Source organism: Arachis ipaensis, chromosome B07 (assembly GCF_000816755.2).
Source record: "Arachis ipaensis cultivar K30076 chromosome B07, Araip1.1, whole genome shotgun sequence".
Taxonomy (NCBI): Eukaryota; Viridiplantae; Streptophyta; class Magnoliopsida; order Fabales; family Fabaceae; genus Arachis; species Arachis ipaensis.
Window position 1 is genome coordinate 125,508,972 of NC_029791.2, and position 23,106 is coordinate 125,532,077.

The 23,106-nt window shown below is 37.1% G+C and overlaps 2 protein-coding genes across 2 annotated transcripts; both read right to left on the reverse strand.

The window, feature by feature from the left end:
- LOC107606351 (protein PHLOEM PROTEIN 2-LIKE A10) lies at positions 1,757 to 3,655 on the reverse strand. The gene has a single exon (XM_016308404.2). It carries the CDS (start codon positions 3,104 to 3,106, stop codon positions 1,841 to 1,843), a length of 1,266 nt encoding a protein of 421 aa, XP_016163890.1. The 5' UTR covers positions 3,107 to 3,655; the 3' UTR covers positions 1,757 to 1,840.
- Positions 9,426 to 12,179, reverse strand: LOC107606352. The gene is made up of 3 exons (XM_016308405.2): positions 11,555 to 12,179; positions 11,112 to 11,299; positions 9,426 to 10,193 (listed from the first exon to the last, which is right to left on the reverse strand). The coding sequence occupies exons 1-3, from the start codon at positions 12,084 to 12,086 to the stop codon at positions 9,678 to 9,680; spliced, it is 1,236 nt and encodes a 411-aa protein (XP_016163891.1). The 5' UTR covers positions 12,087 to 12,179; the 3' UTR covers positions 9,426 to 9,677.

Consider the following 23,106-nt stretch of genomic DNA (forward strand, 5'->3'; position numbering starts at 1 on the left):
GAGAGGATCAGAGAGGATTTTGGAGTATGATGGTGGTGGTGACGGTAGCAATGATGGCGACGGTGGTGGTGGTGATAGATGGGGATGAAAGTTGGATGATAAACAATTTGGGTAATGGTGGCAAAAGGTCGGACATTGTAGTGAAGAGTTGAGAATTAGAAATGTGATAAGTTAGATGAGGAAGAATAGTTTAGAAATTTTGAATAATCTTTTAAGATTTAGATAACTTTGTTGACCAAAATCTATTTTAGGGTTATAAAGTTAATTTTGTTTTTTGTTTTTTTAAAGTAGATTTATAAGTATATTTGTCAATATTCTGAATATTTGTGAATAAAAATAGTTGTTTTTTTATAAAATTGGATAAATGGGGCTGATTTTTTTTAGTATGAAAAAAATATTGGTGTTTTTGTTAAAAATGGGATTATTTGGTGTAATTACAGGTAGGTGGATTTTGCATAGGAAGTCAACACCTGGGGGCATGTTGCAACACGTAGAGGGCGTGTTGGACAGGTGGCAACATCTTGACCAACACGTGGAAGGTGTGTTGGACATGTGGCAACATCTTGACCAATACGTGGGGACCGTGTTGAATGACTTCCACAATACTGTAATACACTTCAAATATCAATATTTAACCAAAACACCATCTCTATTTCCATATCAAAAATAATTAAGTGAATACCCCATCCGGCCCCTAACAATTATCTCGAAAGGACAACGAGATCCCCAAGAAAAAAAAAACACCCAATCCGGTCCCTGATCTTTTATTTTTGGGACTGATTAGCCCCTGTGCCAAAAAAAACAACATTGACTTTTTTTTGGCACAGAAGCCTCGTTGTCCTTTCGAGGTAATTGTCAGGAGTCGAATTAGGATTTTTTTGTCAAGGGCCTCGTTGTCTTTTAAGGTAATTGTCAGAGCTGTTTTGGATTTTTCTCAAAATAATTTCCGGATAAATGGATAACGTGATTCATGAGTAGATTTTTTTAATTTTGGTAACCATCGTTGACTACTAGTCGCTACCTAATTTTTTTCCCCTCCCTGTTTTGGGGTCATGTCCTTACCTCTAAATTCAATAAATACCGAGTCACAATTAACACAAAACTAACAATATCAATAAATTCATGCAGGTCCAAAAATCAATTACGCTAACTAACCTTGCACTCCTAGGATAGGGACATTTTTCTCCCAACAACCATCATCAACACTCCTTTTCTTTTTCTTGACCCAGAAAGGGTTTAAAAAAAAGACCACTATTTTCACGAGATTATTACATAAGTATTGTTTCTAAATGCCAGTAGTCTCACCGCAGATGGCATATGAACACCTAATTTATTAGACTCCTATTCCCTATAGTTAATAAAAAAGTATCAAATTGCTGCAGAAATGTTAAACAAGAAACATTCAAAAGGATTAAAAAGATCAATAGTATGTATACCTGAAACCTTGTTGGCTCTGTACCGGAATCACTGGCATGGCATGAAGTGAAGACAACAGGCCAATTTATAAGTGCAGACTACAGACAATTAATAATATAGAGAGATAGAGATGAAGAGACGACACCCTCAAGGCCTCAACAGATAATCCAATTGTAATCCGTAACTAAGCACGGTTAAAAGGTATTACTACTTAGTATTTACCAGCTAGATGGCAGTTACACAGACATAACTGCTATCCAATCTCAACTTTAGCTGTTAAGTTTCTTTTCCTTAGTTTTCTACTTGCCAAAATATGACCTCAGTTTTTAACATAGAGATAGAATTAGTGGAATTTGTTGGAATTATATTCAAAGATGAAACTGCATTACAATTACAACTAACTGGGCAGGGTTTAATCATCAGACTAAGCAGGCAATACAAGGGTACTGCCACCCAAAATATGCAAGTAAAAAGCAAGGAACAATGTAAACATAACTGATGACTTAGCTCCAACATATCTAACAACTTCAGACCCTTTGTGCACAGCTTCATCATGGACGTTCTTGAGACTTCTGTTCAATGCATCTGATATTCTCCATAAGAACAACGCCACAAATGATCTCAATGCTTCCATTGTCACCTTCCCCGTCACATCAAGAACAAATCTCCGGTTGGCCGGAACCGCCATCGTCGATTTGATCTGGCCAAGCAATCCTGCATCCTGAACACCACCACCAACCAAGCCTCCAACTTTGAAATGCTGAACAACTTCTCCAATTGGCTCAACGCACCCATTTCCAGTTACAATTGAACCACTAAGAACAAGAGAATTCACATTTGAACCTGAACTCGAGCTCGCACTCAAATTTGATTTTTGAGTTCTCGAATTCGTCAAGACTTGGTGAGATGTTCTAACCAAAGTTTCCACGGCACCATTGCACACAGAAACCAGAATCCCCTTAACTTGTTCCTGGTGTTTTGGATTGGTCATTCCAGCAAACATCTCATCGAAGTTATTAACATCCATTGTTTTGTCGAGAAAAACTGCAACGGCGGTGCTCACAAACACTTGTACAACGTCCCCTATAACCTTCCCACACCTCTCATCACTAATCACATTCAACCAAGCAGGCGAATCCGAAGACGCAACACCAAATTCAGCACTCTGAAGACCCAAAACCAAATTCCTCGCAAAGCTTCCAACTACCACCGAGGCAAAACCGGTTCCAGCCTTCGAGAAAAGCTTCTCCAACACCCTATCGGTGGCGCTATTAGGGTTTGTGATGAATTCGGGACTCTTATCGTTGCTCTGTTGGGTTTTAAGACCTAGCAAAAGTCCAATCGTTACGGCCTCGGAAACCTTATTGACCGAGGCGGAGCATTCCTTGGATGTGACAATTTTGGATAACTGCTTCAAGCTGTTGGGGATCTCGTCGGAATCAGAATTCAGGAATCGGTTGAGGTCCTTGGACACGGTGGCAATGGTTTCTGAGGATTCCGCAACCAATTCGGAAAGGGAAACGAAGGCTTTCACGAGCTTCATAAGGCGCTCTCTCTTGCGAGCCACGGAGGGAGAGTGGTAAGCCTTGTATGCGCCATAGCCAGAAGCTCCGAAGAGAGCAACGAGGAGAAGCCACTTCTTGTTCCTTCGAGAGAAATCCAAACCCTTCTTGATAAGTTGACCTTCCATAGGTAAGATCAACAAACCCTAGAGTTTACCAATCAGGAACCCTAGGAGCGCGAAATTGAAAATCTAGGGTTTCAGAATTTGGCAATATGGTTGGATGGTTAATTGAAACGGGGAGGGGAAATGAATGCAGAGGATTGAATTTGAAGACGAAGAGAGACGAATTGGGGGGAAATAAATGCAGTTAGGTGAATTTGTTGTTGGAGGGAAATAGATTGAATACGTCTTTTGTTGTAATTGGGAAATTAAGAGAGAGGAAAAGAAGGTAGTTGTTCGTTCCTCTCTATTTTCCAAGGTACGAATTTTCCAAGATGGTGATGGTTTTAACGAACTTTGTGTGAAGTGGATTTTGGAGGCAGTGAATTAAGGAGAGTGAATGGCAATGTTGAAGAAAAAACCAGCAAGTTTCGGTCAAGACCAAAGGCCAGAGTACCCGCCAAATAAGGGCTTCTTTGCTTTGTTTTGCTAAGTGTCAAGTTATCAACTATGCAAGTCTGGTCAATCCCCGCACCACAAGGAAACAATCATACAAAGCAGAGCACAACATAATAACACAGAGAACATGACTTTTTAGTCTTAAATGGTTATAAATATATGAGTAAAGTATTAAATTAGTTTTTAATGTTTGGGCGTAATTCTATTTAGGTCTTTCAGGTGTAAAATGTTTTATTTGAATCCAAAAAAATTTTATTTAGCTTCAATTTAGTCCTACCGTAAGGTCAAAGATAAATAATTAACGAAATATCATACAGTATAAGAACAAGGTCAATAATTTGGAGAATAAGTACAAGTTCTAGCGGCATAAAATCAACCGTGGATGCATCAATATATGTATTTAACATTTTTTTAGTTTTATAGAAAATATTTCATTTTAATTATAAGAAAAATAATAAATAAATGTATTGATTTATCCACGTTGATTTTATGCCTTTGGAACTTGTACTTATTCTTTAGATTATCGACCTTATTCTTATACTGCTGTCATATAGGAAATTTCGCTAATTATTTATCTTTGACCTCCGGTGGGACTAAATTGAAGTTAAATGAAACTTTTTTGGATTCAAATAGGACACCTTAAACCTTAAGGACCAAAATAGAAATACGCCCAAATGTAGGGGACCAATTTAGTACTTTGCCCTAAATATATTTGTTATTAGGAGTGTTCGTGGTGCGGTTTGGTTCGATTTTTTAATGAAAAATTATCCGATTCAATGTTATATTAATAGTGTGATTCGATTTAGTTCGATTTTTTTTTTATTAAGCCTATCCGAATCAAACCGAATTTAACCAAACTAATTAAATTCGGTTTGATTCGGTTCAGTTTGTTCATTTTTTAAATTGTTTTGAAAACCTTTCCTATTCTAATCATCAAATCATATTTAGGGTACTAAAATAATTAACAATTTCGCAAAATCAGGAGATGCAGATGGAACAATGATCAACTTATAAATCACTAACAAATTAGCAGAAGCACAACAAATTAAAATCATTAACAATTTTGTTACAAAAACAGCAGAAACAGATAGAACAATAATCAACCTGCACTGAATCAAGAAAATCAAGAAATATAACCAAATTAATTCCAAAAATTTTGCAAAAATGGTGCACCAATTCCAAACTAAATCAAGAAATAGAACCAAACTAAGTAAAAAATACAACCACACTAATTTCAAAAATGTTCATGTGGTGCACCAATTTCACAAATTCTTCCTCTTTCACCTTCCCTTTTTTTTTTGAAGTAAAGGAACTCAACACAACAAGGTGGAGCAACAAAAGAGCTAAGAACTAAATAATAATAATAAATAATCCATAGTCATCTCCGGCATTGCCATCAACAACCATTTGGATCAACTCTACTCTAATCCTTACAACTCGTAAGCGACCTATTAATAATTTCCGCAATTCCTACTTCTTGACTCCTGAAGATTCTGTCGTTCCTTTCCATCCATATATGCCAAACAATAGCAAAAAATCCAATTAGCCACCTATTACGTTCCTCCTTCCTTACAGTCACTCCCGTCCATCTTTCAAAATGCTGCTTAATTGTCCCTGGAACAACCCACAATCTGCCATAGTCAAACAACCATGCACACCACACCTGCCAAGTAAACTGACAACGAAGAAACAAGTGGTAGAAGTCCTCAACATCCTTTCTGCATAAAACACACATGCTATCCAACTGATCAATAACGCCTAGCCTTCGTAATCTTTCCTTAGTATTGACTCTACCAACTAGCACAAACCAGGTGAATAACTCAATACGTAGAGGTACTAAACCTCTCCAAATGGAACTAGTGAAACTATAGGTCGTAATTTCTTCCGGAAGTGTTTCCGCCTGTAGAGTTAGTAGTATAAACGCCAGATTTATCAAATTTCCACACCAGTTGGTCCTTTCTCTCAGTTGTTAACTTGACTGATCGTAGAATTTCATGAAGTTGGTTAACTAGTTTCAACTCCCATTGGAATAGTTCCCGTCTCCACTGAAAGTTCCATATCCATTCTAACCCATCCCAAAAATCACAATCCCCTACAACAGATCCGTTCTGATTTGAAACCGAGAAAAGTCTTGGAAAAGTGTTCTTTAACATACCAGTCGGCAACCAACTGTCCTCCCAAAAACGCACTTGTCTACCATTATCTACTTCCAGAAATAAAAAAAAAAGTTCAGAATCAACCCTAAATCAGAATTTTCCTAAATCAAAATAGAACAAAAATTTCAAAATTTAAAAAACTAAATCAGAATCAACAACTCAACCATAGAATCAAGAATAAGTCAACCAAGTGTTCATTACGAATTAAAATCAATAAGAAGACTAAACCAGAATTGATAAAAATAGAATCAGAACAAAAAAACAACCAAAGACTTAGGCATCATGTATTATAAGGTGATGACTCATCAAGATTTAATTATAAAATATAATTCTGGAGATAATTTACTAAAATTAGATACATTAGATTACAATACTAAAGGATAAGCATGAGTTTTACTAGTATAAATGATATTAGTAACATGATAATAATGAGAATAGAATATATATGATGAGACATTAGCATTGTTAAAATTATCCGGGAGTGCTAATGTTAACCTGCACCAATAGACTGTGAGTCCGGTTTAACTTATCTCTTATTTTTAACTAAAGCAGATCAAATAATATTATATTACTTAAGCAGCTCTAATATTAATATAATAATAATATTATATTATTATTTCTCTTTTCTCGCGAATTGAGTTTGCCTTGTCAAACTGAGACTAACTACGAAAACTAGAATATAAAACTCTCAACCGATGCAGCTCAAAAGCTAGGTTCTTCGCGACTGTGTCATCAAGCTTAACTCAGTAGAAGTGCTGGCTTAGTGATGACATAATGATGATATAGATTGAGGTGTTTGATAATGCAGCAAAAATACTTCTTTTATTGAACTTCCGAAAATTTTCTTATCTTTAGAAAAAGTCTCGTATATTCGAAAACTAGGTTGTTACAACCAAAGTTCTTTTTATAGTTGGTTTTATATTTATTTTTATTTATGCCAATACAAAACGTCATCGATATTTTCATTTTTTTATAAGCGTCACTGTCGTTTTGACCAACTTTAACTTTTAAATTCGTATAATAAGCAAAACATCGCTGTCGTTTTCTATTTTTTAGTTTTAAAAACAAACACGAATCACAAAACGGCATTGTCGTTTTCTAATTATAAAATGTTAATATAATTGTTTTATTACAAAACAGTACTGGGCTTATTTTTTTAGTTATGGAAGTTTAAAATGTGTTATGCTTAATTATGGAAAAATGATGTATTTTTTATGGATATGGAGATTAGTTTTTTTTAAATTGAAATTCACAAATCAGAGGCTCAGTTTTGTTTTAGAAACAAAACTTAGGGTCCGATTTGGGATAATAGAGAAATCCGAGCCTCAGATTTGTGTGGGCTAAAGATTTTTTTTAATGGATAAGCAAATCGGTGGGTCAGTTTTGTGAAAAAAAATTATATTATGGTATCAACAAAAAAAAATTAAACACCACAAATCTGACCCTCGGATTTGTGATATCCATACAAATAAAAAACGCACCAATTTTCCACTTTATTAAAAAAACGCCACCATCAACCCCCATATTAAAAATACAAAGCGAACAGTGCTGCCGTTTTTATATTACATAATTAAAAATATTTAACACACACAAAAAGGCGCTTTGTATTTTTAATATGGGAGTAAAAGATGGTGTTTTTAAATAAGGTGAAAAGTTGGTGTATTTTTTATTTATATGGATACTACTGGTGTTTTAATTTTTTTTTTTTTTTTGTTGATAACCACAAATTTGAGGGTCAAATTTGTGGTTTTAATTTTTTTTAAAAAAAATACAAATCTGAGGGTCAGATTTGAGTTTTTTTATTTTAAATTTTTTTGAATATATAAATCTGACCCTCAGATTTGTAATCCTATAAAATCTGACCTTTAGATTTCTCTACTTCCCCAAATTTGAGGGTCTAATTTGTTACTTAACATTAAAAAAAATTAATCGATATCTAAGAAAAACACATCAATTATCTATGATAATAAATTACACACAATTTTTTTTCATATAAAAAAAAAATTAGCCACAAAAAGGCGTTGACATTTTGGGTGTTCTGACGGATAATTTTTTTTTCTATAAAACTGTTAAACTCACCTATAAAAAAATAACCAAGAAAATCACCCATCTCCCTGCCATAATAAAAAAACTCGGCCGATGAAGATATGCTTAGCCTTTTTCCCTATTATTTTCATTTTAAGGTATTGGTATTATAACTCTAAAAATTCCTTTCTACAAACAATAATGGCACAAGGTAAAGCAGAAATTAGACACTTTTATTTTTGATATTGAAATGGTGATGGTGTTTTTTTGAAATGTGGACAGTTGGAGTTTTATTCTCAAATGTGGAACTGTTTAATTAGAGAAATAGAAATCGGATCGTCCGATTTGTATAGGTACAGAAAGCGGGCTGTTCAGATTTGTGAGAAGTACACAAATCGGACTGTACGATTTGTGTTAAAAAAATTAAAAAATTAAGGTATAGAAATCAGACGGTCCGATTTGTGTGCCCCAAATTTTTTTTAATTTTTTTAACACAAATCGGACGATCCGATTTATGTAAAAAATACCAAAAATTACCATGTTAAGGTATATCACTCATACCACTTCCATATCTAAATCTTTTAGCCGAAACTAGAGACACGTCAACTTTATTTCTTCTATCATATTTATATCACAAATTTATTCATCAAAAGTTTCTTTTCTCGTTACATAGTAGGTTAAACGATTACTGAAAGAACACAAATGTAATTATTCTGCCATTTTTGAAATCAAGTTTCTTAAGTTCTATTATTTTCCAGTTTTCAACTATCCAAGAAAAAGGATGTAATATAATGAACTAACAAATAACAGAATGGAAAAAACGTCCATCGTCTATTACAGAGATAATTGTTAGTTAGATTGAAGGAGGAGATTGAGGCAAAACAGAAGTCTTACTATTTCTGATTCAATAGAATGAGAGATCTCAAAAAGCTGTATTTACAATTGATGATATACATAGCTAGCTAATTAACTTAGTGAACTAATAAGTAACTAACCACTGAACGAATCTCTAACTAACTATGTCAGATGGCAGTAGATTATTCACCATCTTTAACTAACAGTGCCAACTGCCAACTTGCCACAGATATCTAGCAACCAACTGCACTAATACTCAATAACAATAACCAAATAAAATAATTTGCAAATCCGTTTAAATGTAAAACAAACCTTCATGAATTAAAAATGTCGGTCATTATAGAGTATTTCTTTCAAGATTTAAAATGACAAGTGATAAATCTACTTTTATTATTAAAATTCTAAATTGAAACCGTTGCGGCTAGAAGAAAATCATGAGGCGCCATGTCAGAAGACAAATATCATATCATTTGATCACTTAAGTAATCACATTATTGGTTTCCTTTCCAACACAGTTGACAGCAAGGCAATGACGGGGAGGCCAACACAAACAAAAAATAACAAGACTGAACACCCCAATCAGTCAATCACCACTAAAACCGCCATAAAATAATTAAAAAGTATATAAAAGAAATCAACTAAACTATATTTAACAACAAACAAGACGAGTCATGTACACTTCTTGTGCCTATATGATGTATACCTTCTGAAACAGCTCTCCCTCGAATTGGTGCGTATATTCATCCCCATTCTCAGTTTGGACCTCTATAAAACAGAGATCAAACATCAACCGAGCACGCACTTGGTTCCAGTCTTTCCATTTTCATTTGAGTTGTATCCCGAACACCACATTTAGCCTTGCGGCAAACAAATGCATAGTAATAGATGTTACAAGTTCGATTCAAAACCTCAAATAATATCAAGTAACATATCTTGACACTTCCAAACCTTGTTGACCATTCAACTATGTACAAAAGAAGCTCAAGAAAGACACAGGTAGTCAAGTTTTTCTGAACATCAGCCACCTGTCCTTCATGCTCTTACTTCTAAGTGAGGATCAAGTAGCCCTGAATGACCACAATCATGTTCTCTGGCTTGAAGCTTTATGCCACCTTTGAACCTGTATTACAAGTAATAGGCTTAATGCCATAATCGTCATCTTCAAGATCACTAAAAGATATGTCTTCTTCATTCACGATGGAAATAATTGGTTCTCCTAAATCAGAATCTTCCTCTGGCCAATCAATATCATCATCATCATTAACATAGTCCTGAGTAATAATTTGAGTGGAATGGCCACATTTTAGATCCTTGTTCTCATTTTTAATGATTGTATTTTCCTGAATTACAGACTTGTCAATGAAATGTGTTTCAGAACTTTCAACTGCAATCGTGTGCTTCTCTATCTCTTTATCTGCTAGCATGGATAAAGATGTTGTTTCATATCCATATGTTTGATGAGAAAGGTCATCAGAATAGGCATCATCTACTAAGCTGCAGGCAAAATCATCATGCCGAACAGGGCCTTTTGAGTACATAGTTCTTATTCTGGAAAACTCAAATTCAGGCTTTGTTTGTTTGTGCAGCTCCTGCATCCACATTGCCCTGGCTTCCATCACCTGAAAATATCAAAACCCACCTCAACTGACTATTACAGAGAACCAAAGCCTTGTCCCACTAGGTTGGTTCAGCTACATGGATCAAATGAAAGTTGAGCACATGAAAGGCATACATGGATGCATCACAATATTGGTAAAAGTTGAGCACACAAGAAACTGACATGTGCTTATTGAAATCCAAAGACAGAAAAGAAAGAAAAAGACGGACTGCTGAATAAGAACTTCAACTAAAAGCCCAAATAAATCTTCTAATTAACATCAAAATTTAACATTCACTTAAATAACCATTGACAAAATCAAAATCTTAAAGAAACTCAAGTGAACTCATCTCATAAAAGTTACAGTCCAGCTTCCTCCTAGAAGCCAAAAAGACAAACAGCCTAAAGTTACAGAATTTTGAAATTCTATAAACAGAATCATAGAGAACAATATTGAAACTCTAGAATGAATTCCAAAGTACAAGCCTGAGTACTAAGTAACATAAACTAAAAAAATTCGACCTCAACACAACAGTAAGGTAACATTCACACCTCCATATCAGTCTTCCAGTTTTATTGTTTACACTGATTATGCAAAGATGAAGTTAAAAAACCACTTCCATCAAAGTTTGAGCCAACTCTTATGAAAAAATAAAGGGACAATTCTATGATGAAGAGGATTTTGTATAGAGAGAATGTAAGAGGAGTGTATAATCTACTTTAAAAAATTAATAAAAATAAAATAACACATTAACCTAGATAAGTATCTAACTATCTATCAAAGAGAATCTTCATCACTTCACCATTTTCCCTCTTAACCATAGTTATATAAGTAATTGTGGTAAGGAATTATAAAAATCATCGATATCTTTCAAGACAGGAGACTGCAATCTATGGTCCTCGGAAGAGAGACACCAAAGCAAAAGTCCCAGTTACTGACCTGCGGTGTAGACAAAATGGAAGCATCTTCTTTATTAAGCCTTGAATGCAAAAGCACAAAATAGACTTTCCAGAAGTAACTTTCACTCATATGGCAAGGACACAGTTCAATTCTGAGTGCATTCAATCTAGGAATAAGTCTCTCAATTGCCACCGCATGCTCTTGTTGTGCATCGGACATGTCAAAATCTACAGGTACAATGAGCCAAGAGATGCAATCAGAAATCCCAAAATTCACCATTATAAAACACTGAAGCTTGTATGATGACCAGCAGAATTGAATTTAATTAAAATGAATTGAATTGAAACACTTATCACCTAAGATTAAGATTCACAACAAAAATGACTATAAGCAAGAACAAAATTGAAAAACGAAATGATGAACCAGCGATCTAATGCATTTCTTCGTTTTTTTTTTTTATTTAATTTCAAAAAGGAGGTTACCTTGAGGATCGTCTTCCTCATCAATAGGAAAATCGAGCCAGGTCTCGGGATGCATAGCGATATTGAAGGCGAAGGACAAAACCTCGTCGGTGATCCCAACGGCGCGTTCAGGAGCGTATTCCTCCAATTCAGGTTGGTGGTTCCCTCCGAAATCGGATCCGATGGGTTCAGGATCAGGTTGGTCGACGTCGGAATAATCGGGCCGAGAATGATCGGGAATAGAGTCTTGGTAGAGGTCGTGAGAAGGGGGAGATGAAGGGTTGGAATTGGAAGGTGGAGGAGGAGCGAGGAAACTAGCCATTCCCCAGAATTGACGAGTTAGGGTTTGTTTGATTTCATCAAGATCCTCTTTGACTCCACGGCCTTGGCCTTGATCCTCTTCGTCTTCGTCGTCTTCTGGTTCCGATCCATGCGCATTATCATGATGTTCATGTGGTTGGCTTGTGGGAGAAACAGCTGGAGGGTCCGCTACGACGTCGTTGTCATCGATTCGGAGGGAGTTTGTTAGGGACCGAGCTAGCCACGATGACATGCTGCTGCTTCTTATTGTAATTTGAATTTTGTGATTGTGATTGTGAGTTTGCTTTCGGTTTGATGCGTAAAACAGAATGTGAGTGAAAAGGTTTGGGGGAGAGAGGGGAATATTATGGTGGTTTTATTCACTAACGTCTAAGATGGTCGTCTCTACTTTTAGACGCATCTGACATCGCTGATTGGCTGTAAATGTTTATTTATTCTCTCACTTGGCACCACTTACCTCGCTAAACGGGAGAATCAAACTTACACAAACATTAAATCCATGCACAGTAACTGGTCTTCCCGTTTTGTCGCTTTTGCTCTTGGACCCCAATAAGGACAAAATAATTATGCTCCAACCACACGTGAATCTTCCCATTGGGCTATGCTTTCAAACCGGACTGAAATTAATTGGATTTGGGCTTTTTGAGTTATACTGTAAAGCTTTAGACAAAAAAGATAAATAAACTGACTAACTGAGAGAACTTGGTAAATCCTCCGTCAGATGGGGGAAAAACCCACATTTTTACTTAGAAAAATATTAATTCCTGAATTATATAGATGGATTCATATTTGTGCAAAATTCATACCTATAATCAGTTCTACATGTATAAACTAAATTATTCTTTTACTATGTGTTACCAGTTCGATATGGTGGTTGATGTTGAGAAAAAATTCAGAAATAAGAATAACTTGGACGTGCTCGAGAGGTGGTTGTCAGGGTATGTGGGCGAAAGCTAGTGCACTCTAGGCAAAGTAGGGAGTGCAGCACTCTTTAAAAGTTAACCTGCTATCAAAAGTAATTAGGTAAATTAAATTTATTTATTATTATTTTTTTTTTGTCATGGGCTGAACAAACAAACCGGCACTAACAAAAAAAACTAAGTCGCTCGTTTAACACAGGACTATCTTTACACCAGAAGAGTACTCAGAAAAATTTGATCAATTTCCTCCGTTATTCTGTTATTGTTGATGTGATGTCTTCAAGCATCTTCACGGTTTTGTTTGCTAGCAGGTGCTTCCACTATTGTTCTGTCTAGCCACATATTTTGACGCTCTTAAATCCACCCCATTCCACATCTACCATAAATGGACCTTCAAAGCCCGAAAAATTGCTGCCATAGAAAAGGAAGACGCTGTCTGTCGCCGCTGCTGGTTGGCTAACTCCAAACGTAAAACTAATTCTGTAGAAGAACCGGTCTCCATGAAGGCGCCATAATTCTCAGATGACAACGCAATCAAAGCACAAAATACATGACAGTTACAACAAGTCCATTATCTTTTATTTCAAATTATCCTCAACTAGAATGAAAAATTAAAATACAATTATATTTAAACAATTATTTGTATTATTTTTATTAATTTATTCAAAAAATAATTAAATTTTGAAGCTAATTGGTATAAAATATTACATATATAAAACTAAGAAAAATTTTTATTTGTATAAGAATGAGCCTAATAAATAATTATTTTATTTAATATATAATTAAGAGTATTTCTTTCTTTGTCAACGAGTTATAGTTCAAATGACATAGTCTCTATATTTACCTAAGAGTTGGTAAAAAAAAATACTTTTTTTTATTAATTTTTTTAAACATTAATTATTTATTTTACATACAATATAGAAGTAAATGAATATAATATTTATTGAGTAGACGCAGTTACGTAAAAAAAATTTATTGTCATAGTATTTGAACCAAAGAAAAAAAAGTATTTATTTTAAGAAAAACTAATAATATATTTTTAATAATATTCTTAATACAAAATAATAAATTTTAAATTATTTTTTAAATAATATATATTAACTAAAATAATATAATTATCCCAAATAATATATTATAAATATAGTAAAATGACATATTTCAATAAAAAAATTGTTAATAAAAACTTATATGAATTTTTGTTTCGCACAAAATAAAATTATTATATGTTTGTTTGCTTTTTACGTTGTATATATATTTTTTTAATTAAATTAGTATAATACAAAATCTTTTATCATTCTGTTCATATTTAATGTTTTAATTTTGTTTCTTACAAAATAAAATTATATATATATAACACAAAATTTTTTATCATTGTGTTATATATATATATATAGGGCAAAAAACCCTAATAAGCCAACGTTGGAAATGTGTAACGTAAATACGCCAAACTGAAAATCGTTTCAGCAATAAGCCAGAAGCTATTTTTATGTAATTCGAACCAGGTTGGTTCGAACTACAAACCTTAGTAATTCAAACCAGGGTGGTTCGAATTAGGAGGAGAGTAGCTTTGAATGGAATTCGAACCAATGTGGTTCGAACTCCCACCAAAATTTTCTTCATAAATCGAACCAGGTTGGTTCGAACCTTGGCTGCACATAGTTCGAACCAGGGAGGTTCGAATTATAGAGAGAGATCCGGCATGAGTAATTCGAACCGTGCTGGTTCGAATTACACAAACCATAATTTGAACCGGGCCGGTTCGAATTAGTGGGAGATAGACCTCTATATAACCGTGCTAAGCGTGAGTTGGTCTCATTAGACCAGTAAGATGGCTAGTGAGGAGAGTTTTGTTGTTCTGGTTCACCACAGAGGATCCATTAAGAGGAAAACTCGTTCCGGAGTGAAGTTCACAGATAAGGATCCTCTCTGTATTGTCGTGAATCCAACGACAAGCTATGATGACCTTGTTAGATCTGTGCTGATGAAACTTGGCCTGGAAGGTGCGAAGCGGGTTAAGAAGTTTTTCTATCGCATTCCAGTCACGATCCTGCACGATACGGTGAAGTATGATTGTCTCACGATTGGTAGTGATGAGGACCTGCAAGTCATGTTTCTTTGTCGGAGGCAGTTTCCGGAGGTGAGGACAGCAGAGTTGCTCGCAAAGCTGATTGATGTGGTATCCAGCTCAGGGGGTTCCAACCGGAATACCACCAATGTAGCCACGGCAGCTGGCTCCAGTTCCAGGGCTGCCGTGGCTTCTTCCTCCGTCCCAGTGTACGAGCCAACGGTCCAACTTGTCGCCTCCCCGTCTTTTGCTGTTGATCTGAATGACGGCGTAGGCGACGATGCAGGATCCTTTGATATTATGCCGAACGCTTTAGAGGGCGTTCCACCGGTTGGCGTCGAAGACGGAGTCTTGGGTGATGCAGATGAGGACGACGTCGAGCCGGATACGATTGAGGATGACAGCGGTGACGAGGTTGGAGCGACTGGTCCTGCATTGGCGGGCGGTGGTTCTAGTTCTAGCACACAGCAGTATCCACCACATTTTTCCTCATCGGACTTGGACGCCATGAGGCATGAGGGGGTTTTAGGGCACGCTATTGGATTCGGAGCTAGAGATGCGAAAGGGACTGCTGGTCTGACAGAGTTCCAGGTTGGTCAGCAATTCCAGGATAAAGACGAGGCCCTGCTAAGTGTGAAGAGTTACAGCATCCGGCGAGGGGTACAGTACAAGGTGCTGGAGTCCGATCACCGCAGGCATGTGGGCAAGTGTTCCGAGTTTGGGAATGGGTGCACATGGTTGATTCGACTGAGTCTCCGGAAGCGCAAGGGTCTTTGGGAGGTCAAACGGTACAACGGACCTCACACTTGCCTGGCCACATCCATCTCTAGCGACCACAGGAGTTTGGATTATCATGTGATTTCGGCGTTCATTATGCCAATGGTTAGGGCTGACGCATCCGTGAGTATAAAGGTGCTCCTAAACGCCACGGCAGCGCACTTTGGTTTTAGGCCGACTTACAGGAGGGTATGGATGGCAAAGCAGAAGGCTATTGCCCTCATCTACGGTGACTAGGATGAGTCATACAACGACATCCCTAGGTGGGTGTTGGGTGTCCAGCTGACGATGCCTGGAAGTGTTGCGGTCCTCAGAACGAGCCCGGTTCGAGTTGGAGGACAGGTGGACGAGTCTCAAGCGTATTTCCACAGACTTTTCTGGACTTTCCCTCCGTGCATCGAGGCATTCCGTCATTACAAGCCGCTAGTCAGCATTGACGGCACACATCTGTATGGGAAGTATGGGGGAACGTTGCTCATCGCGATTGCACAGGACGGGAACTCCAACATTCTACCAGTCGCATTCGCCCTGGTGGAGGGTGAGAATGCAGAGTCCTGGACATTCTTTCTCTCGCACCTTCGAGAGCACGTGACCCCGCAGCCCGGTCTGCTGATTATATCGGACAGGCACAACGGTATCAAGGCTGCGCTTGAGGCCCCTGACGGAGGTTGGTTACCGCCATCTGCGTACCGTGCATTCTGCGACCGTAGCAGAGACCACTCCGACTGGTTCTTTCTCCTTGGGTACCTACAGAGTATCGCTTGCATCGCGGACATGTGACTGCGGGTACTTCCAGGCGCTTCATTTCCCGTGTCAGCACGCACTTGCATGCTGTGCCTACTCACGGCTCACCTGGACCTCTTACGTTCACAGCGTCTATCAGATTAGCTCGGTGTTCAGTGTGTATCGGATGGGATTCACACCTCCGATCTCGGAGGGCTTCTGGCCACCTTACGACGGGCCCACGGTGATTCCGGACCCTGACAGGAGGCGTGCGAGAGAGGGTCGTCCTAGATCCACAAGGATACGGATGAATATGGACGAGGCAGATCCGAATCGGCCAAAGAGGTGCGGCCTATGTCGCCAACCCGGACACACACGACGTTGTTGCCCACAGGTTGGAGGATCGTCTCAGGCAGGACGCCATTAGTGGGAATGTAGTTAGTGTTAGTATTATTTACATTTTAGTTTTCCTGTTAGATGCAATGTCTTAGCACGTATGTAACTGTTTGATCTTTATACATTGTACTTTGATTGTTGTGAGTAGTAATGAATATATTGTCTTTCATTATGAATACTGCTACAAGTTCCGTCGATACAAATTTTAATATGCAAAGGTAAACACTAAACTGTTTCATGATTCGATGATTATAAATAGTCAATGTCCCACAACACAAATAACAAATAACATAGGTAAATAGACTACAACATAACAAGGAAAGTACATATCGTTATCATACACGATTGAACCATAGGAAAAAAATACATGAAACGTGCATCATCTAAACAGATGCGATCCAGTACCACAGCGACGGGCTACCCGTGCCCTCTGACCTCGGCGGATAAACGGCTCCTCATCCTCGATGTCATCCCCATCCTCCTGCGGGGCAGGCTGTGCAGGTGGCGCAACATGCAGGGGTGCCGCAGCCACCCCTGCGACAGACTGTGATGCAGCGGTGAAGGCGGATGGAGGGGTACCTCCGAGACAGAACTGCTGACCACCGGATGACGATGGAGGCTCATTCAGATCAACATCTAACGGGGCCTGTGTGCCTGAGCTCTGACCACCACTGCGGGGAGTGACGTCCCCCTGCATGATGGCGCTGATATCCTCTAGGAAGCGTGGACTCCCGAAGTCCCCAACAAGCGTCTCGAACCCAATAAAGTCTGACCATTGTGATCCCGGGATAACCCAAGGTGTACCCCCCTGCTCAGGCTGGTCATCGGCTGGCACACCAACGAAGTAATGTCCAAGAGGGCCCGATCCAAGTCCAGCGTCACCCGTGTCAGCCCCGTCACCCATCCCTGTACCATACCACTCACCCCCATGACCGCCATCGTGTGTACTAGTACCCGCAGCTGCAACAGCCCCTGAACCACCCCCGCCAACGGGCCCATGCTGATGATCGTCGTCGTCCCCACGGTCAGCATGCCCCCTCGCCCAACCTCCCTGGGCTCGTCGTCCGCCTCTAACTGGACCGGCGTCGTGATCATCGTCCATACCATGATCAGGCCACCTAAACTCACGCTGGCTCCGCCGTGTCCCCACACCCATCCTCCTCTCAACCCTACGCCTGTCCAGCACGTCCTCAGGACGATCCATGTCAGGAACTCGCCCCGGACCTCGCTGTGACGCCTCAACTGGAACCGGAACTGCTCTAGGATCCCCCAGCTGCGTGTCCGGAGACAAGAACCTCTTCCCATGCTGACTCCACCAATCAAGGAACTCATGCGATGGTCCGGGGTCGGCAACAACGTCGAACCTCAGCACACTCTCCTGACGAGAGTCCCAGTAGAGATGCCACTTCTCCAAATAACACGGGAACCACCGATCGCCACCTCTACCGTCCTTGGACATCAGAAAGTCGATGTTCAGGGCGGATACCTACATAAACCACTAACATATACCACCATCTAACCCACATGCAAAACTACTAAGTCACAAATACCGCTATAATCAAAAATATTTCCGTACTAACCTCGTCGTTGATGACCCCGGCTATATGAGCGACTCCGTCCAAGCGATATAACCGTGCCGGATCGTCCCCCATCAGCAGAGTATTCCGTTCAGGTCTTCCTCGGAGAGAATCTGGGTCGTTTTCTCTGAGATTTGGTGGGGTAGGGGGAAGGAATAATAGTTCGAATGAGGGTGATTCGAACTCCTTATATAGCCGAATCACTCCTAATTCGAACCAGCCTGGTTCGAATTACATACGTTGCACAATTGGCTATAGTTCGAACTAGAGGAGTTCGAATTACTTGGGTTAGTAGTTCGAACCACATTGGTTCGAATTACACACAAAGTTACAAAAAAAAATCTAAAACTTATCAAAAATGATTAACCTGATTAACAGGTTACCTTTTTAAATCCAGACCATTCAAATAAAATATAATAAATGAAGAGTTCAGATTTACGAATTTACAAGGTGTGCAGCACTCCATACTTAGCAAGGAGCGTTTAAGGATGAGCCGGGTATGTGCGTCGAAATGTCCAAGAGTACTTAATCGAAAGGCATGCAATATGAGAAAAGATTAGGCGCGAATAGTTATATTTTGATAACTGTTCGAATGACAACGTGTTATCAAACAATTGATCCTGTTGGTTTATAAATTAAGGAAAAATTTATTTTAAAAAAGGTGAAAATTAGGTGTAGTCGACTTTAGGTGAAGTTGATAGTTGAGAGTCTTTAAATAAAAATTTAATCAAATAAATCAAATTATCTAATGGCTCTCAGTTATTAACTTTACGTGAAATCAAATTTTTTTCTATTTTATTTTATTGTTCTTTATAATTCTGTACTTTATATTTATACAATTTTTATTCGTTTCAGTTTCATTTGTTTTATTTATACAATTTCTTTTATTGTTAAAATTTATTTGTTCAGACTCGAATCTTCGAACTTTTAGTAAAGTTAAAAGATAAATCACAATACCTAAGCATTTGATTCAATTAAAAATTATCTTACAAATAGATGCTTTTGTTATGGCAACGTTTCAACCATTAGAACATCTGAAATTATATATTGCAGCTTCAACAACTACAATCAGGTACATGCTACCACAAGATGATGAAGCAGATAATGAACAATCGATATATTATTTAAGTAGGGTTTTATTTGATATCGAATTTTGATATTCACCTGTCGAAAAATTGTATGTCGTTTTATTTTGCTTGCACTAAATTTATGTGCTATATAGTTGCCAACATTGTTAAAGTCATTTCAAAAACAGACCTTGTGAAATATATACTGTCTTATCAAATTATGCGTGGTCGAATTGGTAAATAAATACTTGCTTTGACTGAATATGGTTTGCATTTGCAATATGTCCTTGCCAAAGATGTTAAAAGGCAAGTGATGGTAGATTTTTTGGTCAATCAAGTAGATAACCTAAATAACCATGAGGCAAATATATTTAGGTTAAGTTATGAAAGTTATATTTTGATGGGTCAAAATATAAGTATTAAACTACTCTTCCATCTTATCTCATGACAACAATAAAGAAGTCTCGTAGTTTACAAATTCAGCCCAACAGAATACATAAATTCAATTACAATTTTAGTCTTTATTATCTTATCTTATCTTTTCTTTATCTTATCTTTAGTTGTTTTTATCTTATTTTTATTTGCTTTTATCTTTCATAGGACAATGCTCTATATATATTTAGTTTTACCCTCATGGTTTACTATATACAATTCAATTCAAATTCAATCAATCAAAAAATATAAAGTATAATATTCTTCCTCTCTTCTTTTCCTATTCTTTCACAATTTTATCAATAAGGATGGTGATGGTGTGAGTGTTTTGATTATATCACCAAATGATATCCCATCGAGATTTTTATTCTTATTAAAGTACACTTGTTCTAATAATGTGGCTGAATATGAATTTCATATTAGATTTAGAAATACTAATTAACAAGGAAATACAAGATGTCAAAATATTGGAAGACTCCCAATTGGTACCGAAGCAATTGTCAAAGGAATTTAAATGTGCTAGTGAAGTATTGCAAAAGTATTTATGACAGCATGGAAGTATTGGTATCATTTCAACATGTGTCTTTAATTCATATACTAAGGATTTTAAATGAAGAGACAAATGAGTTAGACCAAATTATTTCAAAATATAAATTTCTCCTTATACCGTAAAAAAATTGGCAAAGATACAACAAATCCTACTGCTAATTGGGAAAAGAAAAGTGATGATTATAGATGATTGGGATGATAATGATTGGAGAAAACCAATTACTTCATATTTAAAGAACCCTGATACACAAATTGATCAAAGGTTAAAGTTGCAGTCGATGAATTTTGTGATGTTGGGAGATGATTTACATAAGAGTATTGATGGGAATATTATGAGATGCCAAAGTAAATTCGAGGCTATGATTGCCCATGGTGAGGTTCATGAGGGGATATATAGAGCACATCAATTTGGAGAGAGAGAATGAAATGAGTCCTTTACGTGATCAAGTGTTTTGACCAATTATGGTGAAAGATTGCATTGAATATGTCAAAACTTGTTTGGAATTTCAAAAACGTAGGATAATACAGCATGTGCCAACGTTAGACTTGTATTCGACTATCAAGCCATGGCCATTTTAATGATGGGCTTTTGACTTAATTGATTTGATCCATCCATCATCGTCAAAAAGTCAAAGATACATTTTGGTACCAATTGGTTATTTTACCAAATGGGTGGAGGCCATTGCTTTAGTCGATGTGACACAAAGTGTTGTTATCAACTTTATTGGCGAAAATATAATTTATCGATTTGGTATTTCTCAAACGATAAGTATTGATCAAGGAATTATGTTTGTTGGTCAACAGATAACTAATTTTGCAGCTTCTAGGGATATAAAATTGGTTATGATGACACCTTATTATGCACAAGTAAATGGTCAAGTAGAGGCAGCAAATAAAATCATAATAAATTTTTAAAAAAGCATGTTGGTTGCAAATATCGTAATTGGCATGAAACTTTAAGTCAAGTATTGTGAGTTTATCAAAATTTGCCGCGGGGGTAATACATTCTCTTGCGAGTTAGTTTATGGTCACGATGTTGTATTACCATTAGAAATTAACTTAAATACTATAAGGATGATGAAACAAGAGGATTTACCTGTCGAAGAGAATTTACGCAATGTTTGATGAATTAAATGAATTAGACAATGAGCGTTTAATTGCATTACATAATATTATTTGATAGAAAGAAAGTATATCTAATAGTTATAATAGACGCGTGAAGAATAAGGTTTTCCAAATTGGTGAATTGGTAATAAAGGTTGTTTTACCTTTTGAAAAGAAATCGAAGACGTTTGGTAAATGGTCATCAAGTTGGGAAGGTCTTTACCAAATAGTCAAAGATGCTGATACAGGAAAAGAGATGAAGTCGATTAATGGCAAGTATTTAAAGTGTTTTAAAACATTAGAACAAAACATTTAATGAAAATGAAAGTACTAAAAATAACTAGAATATAAAAGAGGACCAAATTACAAAGGTTTACTTGGCATTCCAAGCCTCAGCTAAATTTAGATCTTCAAAGCTTTCTTACTTACCTCAGCTAAATTGAAGTTGTGGATGATGCTTTTGACACTTTAATTCTTTTCTTGGAAGGTTTAGAAGTATCTGCTTTGCACTTTGAAGTTGCTTTGATAGCAGGCTTCTCAATCATCTCAGAGGAGACTTTCATTATTCCTCGCAAAATTTGTTCTAGATTTTGATCATATCGTGAGTAATATTTTTGCCACCAAATGAGGAAAGATTTGGTCATATAATAGCTTGAGACAAAGTCGACAGGATCATAGTCAGCTCATGGAATGGTAAATCTGTCTGCCAAGTTAACTAGATTTTTTTACCCAAAGAGAGCTGTTAAAGCCTGAGAAAATCCTATTTTTCGAGAAACCAAGTGAGGTTCATGGAGAATTACTCGATATTCATCTTTCTTATATACTGGAAAGTCAGTAACAAGTACTTGAATATCCACATAATTAACCCAAGTGTTATTGACATGTCGCTGAATTCTATCATTTGTAAATCTAGAGATCCTCGAAGCTGAAACCAAGTCGGGCCACATTTATGCTCAATAAAAGGAATAAAATGGATATCCTCATTTTGAAAATATTTGGAATTGTGAAATTTAGTGAAAACTTTCCAAAACAAATCTCTTATAGTAGTACCAGAGAATTTGGTTTAAGTATCGACAACCTATTGCCCTCAATCCTCTGTTTTGTGGCAAGGGGTACTCCTTCGACAATCATGAACTTTTCAAAGACAATATTTAATCATAGTTGAAAAAACTCAAAGAGGACCTCCTGAGTGGAGCTCGATTACGTGGCCTCTTGACCATTTGGCCTAATTCATTATATAAGTCTCCTAAGAGAAGTTTGGCCAGGCAATAGCTTGATGCGTTTTCATAAATAAGCGTAGCCAAAGGTTGGTAAAGTTTTTGCATAGTCACACTGCATGAACAAAAACTACACTGTTTAACCAAAAACATAGGAAAGCTACATGTTCTTCATTAGTGACAGGTTCATCATCTTGTTCCATATTGTTTTTAACGAGCTCCCCACGAGATGGTTTCTTCCAATTAATTTCATATTCCTTCTGTGGCTTCAACCCAAAGGTAATATTGGTCCTAATCAGAGAGAATCCAGAATAGCAGCTACATTAAATAATGTCAGACAAACCATTCCATAGGGAAGATGCAAATTGTTAGTGGTTTGATTCTAGAAATAGAGTGTCTCACCAATCAATGATGGGTAGTAAGGT

Bases quoted from the DNA above. Each gene is read 5' to 3' on its own strand.
- LOC107606351 (XM_016308404.2), bottom strand. From the start codon at position 3,106: ATGGAAGGTCAACTTATCAAGAAGGGTTTGGATTTCTCTCGAAGGAAC.
- LOC107606352 (XM_016308405.2), bottom strand. From the start codon at position 12,086: ATGTCATCGTGGCTAGCTCGGTCCCTAACAAACTCCCTCCGAATCGAT. The intron at 11,300-11,554 runs GTAACCTCCTTT...TTGTACCTGTAG, and splicing joins TGAGGAAGACGATCCTCAAG to ATTTTGACATGTCCGATGCA. The intron at 10,194-11,111 runs GTCAGTAACTGG...TGATATTTTCAG, and splicing joins CCATTTTGTCTACACCGCAG to GTGATGGAAGCCAGGGCAAT.